Source organism: Corylus avellana, chromosome ca5 (assembly GCF_901000735.1).
Source record: "Corylus avellana chromosome ca5, CavTom2PMs-1.0".
Taxonomy (NCBI): domain Eukaryota; kingdom Viridiplantae; phylum Streptophyta; class Magnoliopsida; order Fagales; family Betulaceae; genus Corylus; species Corylus avellana.
Genome location: NC_081545.1, coordinates 20270086 through 20275280, shown reverse-complemented (window position 1 = coordinate 20275280; position 5195 = coordinate 20270086). Strand labels below are relative to the sequence as shown.

General features: G+C 35.2%; 1 protein-coding gene across 1 annotated transcript in view; it reads left to right on the top strand.

Moving 5' to 3' along the window:
- Positions 1-659: 659 nt before the first annotated feature.
- Positions 660-5195, top strand: part of LOC132181919 (disease resistance protein RUN1-like) — an 8682-nt gene continuing 4146 nt past the window's right edge. The window contains exons 1-2 of the mRNA XM_059595143.1: positions 660-1168; positions 2587-3054. Coding sequence (XP_059451126.1) covers positions 660-1168; positions 2587-3054 — 977 coding nt within the window. The remainder of the gene's footprint in view (positions 1169-2586; positions 3055-5195) is intronic.

Genomic DNA, 5195 nt, shown 5'->3' with positions numbered 1-5195 from the left:
AAATACAAATTTCAGTTTAAAAAAATAAAAATTTTCGCTTTTTAAAATAAAATAAAAAAATCATTTTTTTAAATATAAATTTCCATTTAAAAAAAAATACAAATTTTCATTTAAAAAAAAAATTCTTTTTAAATTAATATTTTTCGTTTTTAAAAAAATAATTTTTTTTTTGAATTTATAGGAGTATTTTTGTCTTATTGAGAAATTTATAGGGGTATTTTTGAGTTATTGCTAGTCTTGGTGGATATTGACAATATTTTGGTAGTTTGAAGAGGACATTGTCACAATTAAAAATTTAAAAAAGACATTATCAATTGAGTGATAGTTTGAGAAGGGTATGTAGACTTTGCTCTTCTATTACTATATTACAAGCTACCATTATTGTCTTACTTTATACTTTTTTCCGTTGGTAATTAAGTTATTACTTTATACTTTATACTATCATTTTAATATGCCATAAAATAATTTTTTTTTTTTTTAATTTTTAATTTTTTTAAGAAAACACCCACACACACAAAAGGATAAGGAACTAATTGTCTTCTTAAAAAGAAAATTAAAGTTGTTCTCTCGTTGAAGTGGCCATTGAGTAGAGCTGACCCAACCCTTGTGAACTGCGTCTCCTTTGCCATTTTCCACTTTTCACTAACTCTCCTTAGGCCATGGCTGCCAGTGCGTTTCCCACTTCATCATCTTCTTCTTCCCATCCTAACTGGACCTACGACGTTTTCTTGAGTTTTAGAGGAAGTGATACACGCAAAAACTTTACTGACCACCTCTATTTTGCTCTAATAGATGCCGGAATCAAAACCTTCAAAGATGACAACGAGCTCCAAAGAGGAGAAGATATTACACCTGAACTGTTGTCAGCAATAGAAAGGTCCAAAATCTCTATCATTGTTTTCTCCGAAAACTACGCAGCTTCTAGGTGGTGCTTAGATGAACTTGTGAACATCATGGAGTGCCGAAAAACAGTAAACCAGCTAGTTCTACCTATCTTTTACTATGTTAAACCGTTGGAAGTGCGCAATCAGGTTGGTAGTTTTGCTGAAGCATTTTTGAAACATGAAAATCGTTACTTGTTGGACATAGACAAGGTACTGAGGTGGAGGAAAGCTCTGATTGAGGCTGCTAATTTGTTTGGGTGGGATCTAGAAAACACTGCAGACGGGTAAGTTGTGCTCTAAGCAATCATTTCTAGATCTTTAACTTTACTCCTATTGATTCCAAATTTGGCTTACAGAAACAATATTGATTAATCAAGTTGAATTTATCTCAATGAACGATGATCTTGCAAGGGCTATTGAAGCGTGAGGAGAAAGTTGTTCAATAATATGACTTTGCTTTCCCACATGCGACTCATTTCTATGTGAAGTTTACAGATCGATTTGATGCTTTCAGGGATAATAAACTTCTTGACGACCGTGCATAACTTGGAGGGTATAACAGAGAAATTTTGTAATAATATTTCTCCATGCCATTCATGACAAAACGGGAAATTTTAGCAACTAAGAATATCTCCAGCAAGAGTTTAGCCACTCTTAATACACCTTTATTTATCTATTTTAGCTACTAACTTTTTAATACAAATTTCAACAGATAATTTATTTCACTCTCTATTTTTTAAAAAATATTATTTTTCAATAATTTGTTTATTATTTTTTAATCCCATAATTTTCTTCGCCTCTCTCTCTCTCCTCTCTCTCCATACTAGCGGAAGAAACTCTGGAAACCCAAATTCTCACAAACAAAAGCCAGAGGCAACAAATCAAAGTTATTCTAAACATCTTCACCATTGTCTACAATCTCAAACATCTGAGAAACGAAGCAACCTCAACGAAAAACACAATAAAGCCCCAAAGAATAGCAACTACCATCAAATAGACCAACAACATCCCTGCAAAATTTCACACCAAGAATTACACTCTCGTCTCTCTCCAAGATCCCCTTCTCTCCAAAAAAACAAAGCCACACAAAATTAGAACCAAACAAATAGAAAACAAAAACAACCCAACAAATTAGACACTCCAGATGAAAAAAATCAAACAGATCACCCAACATATCGTCTCTCTCTCTAGACCAGCAGATTCGACTCTATGGCGTGGGTCCAGTAGTGGCGGCAGCACTTGCTGAAGTGGCGTGGCTGGAAAAGATTGTAGTTGTTTGGGTGGAGGAGGAGTGGGAGAGAGAGAGAAACAAATAATAAAAATACTTTCTAGTGTGAACAGGCCTATTCATTGTTCACGTTGGAAGGAAAATCTACAATTTACCCATTCTTCTGGAAGGAAAAAAAGCCTCATAATAGCCAAATCTGATTATTATGAGGCTTTTGGCTATACACTTGGAGATGCTCTAACTAAGTTGATACTCACAAAGATTACATAGATTCACGTATATATGCAACATAATTTTATAGTATCTTAATTAGTTCAGTTTCTTCAAATTTGGAACAATTAGTGTTTTAAGTTCTAGTGTGTAGGATAATGGCCAAAATATGCTCAGTTTTTTTGTGTCATCACGGAATATTTATTATATTCAAATGCTTACTTGAATGATTTGACACTACCTAACTTTCAAAATAACTTGCAGGCATGAAGGCCAGTTCATTAGGGAAATTGTTGAAGTGGTTTCAAGGGAACTCAACAGCACAAACTTATATGTCACACTCTACCCAGTTGGAATAGATTCTCGTGTGCAAGACATCACTTCATTGCTAAGGGTTGGAGCCGATGATGTCCGTATGGTAGGAATTTGGGGAATGGCCGGAATAGGGAAAACAACCATTTCTAAAGCCATATATAACCAATTTTTCCATAGTTTTGAAGGTAAAAGTTTTCTTGCAAATATTAGTGAAACTTTTAAGCAACCTAATGGTCAGGTTCGATTACAACAGCAACTTCTTTTTGATATCTTGAAGACAGTCAAGATAAAGGTGAATAATGTTGATAGGGGAATTACTATGATCCAAGAAAGACTTCATAGTAGAAGAGTACTTGTTATACTTGATGATGTAGACCACTTGGAGCAACTCAAAATTATTGCTAGAAGTCATGATTGGTTTGGCCCAGGAAGTAGAATTATTATAACAACTAGAGATGAGCAATTGCTAAAGGTGCTTGAAGTGGACGTAGTATATGCAGCCAAAGAAATGAGTGAAAATGAATCTTTGGAGCTCTTTAGTTGGCATGCCTTTAGAAATAGTTATCCCACCAAAGATTTTATGGACTTGTCAAGAAGTGTCGTTGCTTATTCTGGAGGATTACCACTAGCTCTTGAAGTTTTGGGTTCTTTTCTATTCTCTAAGAGCATGCAGGATTGGAAAGACACATTGGAGAAATTGAAAGTGATCCCTAATGATCAAATTCAAACAAAACTTAGAATAAGCTTTGATGCACTAAGTGATAGTACTCAAAAGGATATATTTCTTGATTTATCATGTTTCTTTGTTGGAATGCACAAAGACTACGTTACAGAAATATTGAATGCCTGTGGTCTTTTTGCAAATTTTGGAATTAGAGTCCTCATTCAGCGTGGTCTTCTTTCGGTTAGTGAGAGAAACAAGCTCATAATGCATGATTTGCTTCGAGACATGGGGAGAGAAATTGTTCGTGAAGAATACCCCAAAATGCCAGGAAAGCGTAGTAGATTATGGTTGCATGAGGATGCATTTAATATATTGGCGAACCATGAGGTAAGAACTTCCTCTATTAAAAAAATAAAAAGAAGATAAATTTTATATTTCAAATCACCTCTCAACTTTAAATTATTGCAATTCATCCCCTAAATTGAAATTTGTGTTTTGATATGCTCCTTTAGTTAAATCCACTAATTAATTTGGATGGACGAAATTAAAAAATAAAAATAAAAAAAATAATCAGAGTGAGGAAATTAATTTTTGAGTGTCCCCCTAATAGAAACACACACACACACACACATATATATATATATATATATATATGGGATGTTTTAAACTTTTTGGGAATTAGCTTATGAAGCTCCTCAAGCCATAACTTAATTCTGCCCCTAGCTCTAGCCACCCTTCAAGGCTTACGGAATGGAGTCCGCCCCGCCAGTCACTACAAGAAACTGACTCATCAGGGGCGACTCATTAGGGGCGACTATAAAGTCGCCCCTAATACTCAACTATTAGGGGCGACTTTTGAAAGTCGCCCCTAATAGTTATGTATTAGCATCCACATCCAAGTGGACGCTAATAGTCGACCCAAAAGATGAATAATAGCGTCCACTCTAGGGTGGACGCTAATAACTCGACCCTAATATACTCGCGGGAAATATTCAAAAGGCGGGAAAAAGATCATTAGCGTCGACTTTTCAAGTCGACGCTAATGCCTAATCATTAGGGTCGACAAAGTCGACCCTAAAGAGTGTATGGATGAATTAAAAAATTTTAAAAAAAAAAATCATTTTATTTACCAATAGCGTCCACTAAGAGTGGACGCTGAAGAGTGATCATTAGGGTCGACTCTAGAGTCGACCCTAATGCCTACGTATTAGGGTCGACAAAGTCGACCCTAAAGAGTGTATGGATGAATTAAAAAATTAAAAAAAAAAATCATTTTATTTACCAATAGCGTCCACTAAGAGTGGACGCTGAAGAGGGATCATTAGGGTCGACTCTAGAGTCGACCCTAATGCCTACGTATTAGGGTCGACAAAGTCGACCCTAAAGAGTGTATGGATGAATTAAAAAATTAAAAAAAAAATCATTTTATTTACCAATAGCGTCCACTAAGAGTGGACGCTAAAGAGTTATCATTAGGGTCCACTCTCAAGTCGACCCTAATGCTTAAGTATTTGTCGACCCTAAAGAGTGTGGGGAGGAATTAAAAAAAATTAAAAAAACCTAATATTCATAACCAATAGCGTCCACTTTTAGTGGACGCTAAAGAGTTATCATTAGGGTCGACTCTTAAGTCGACCCTAATGCTTAAGTATTAGGGTCGACAAAGTCGACCCTAAAGAGTGTCGGGAGGAATTTAAAAAAATTAAAAAAACCTAATATTCATAACCAATAGCGTCCACTTTTAGTGGACGCTAAAGAGGTATCATTAGGGTCGACTCTCAAGTCGACCCTAATGCTTAAGTATTAGGGTCGACAAAGTCGACCCTAAAGAGTGTGTAGGAATTAAAAAAAAAATTTTAAAAAATATATTTAACCACCAATAGCGTCCACTTTT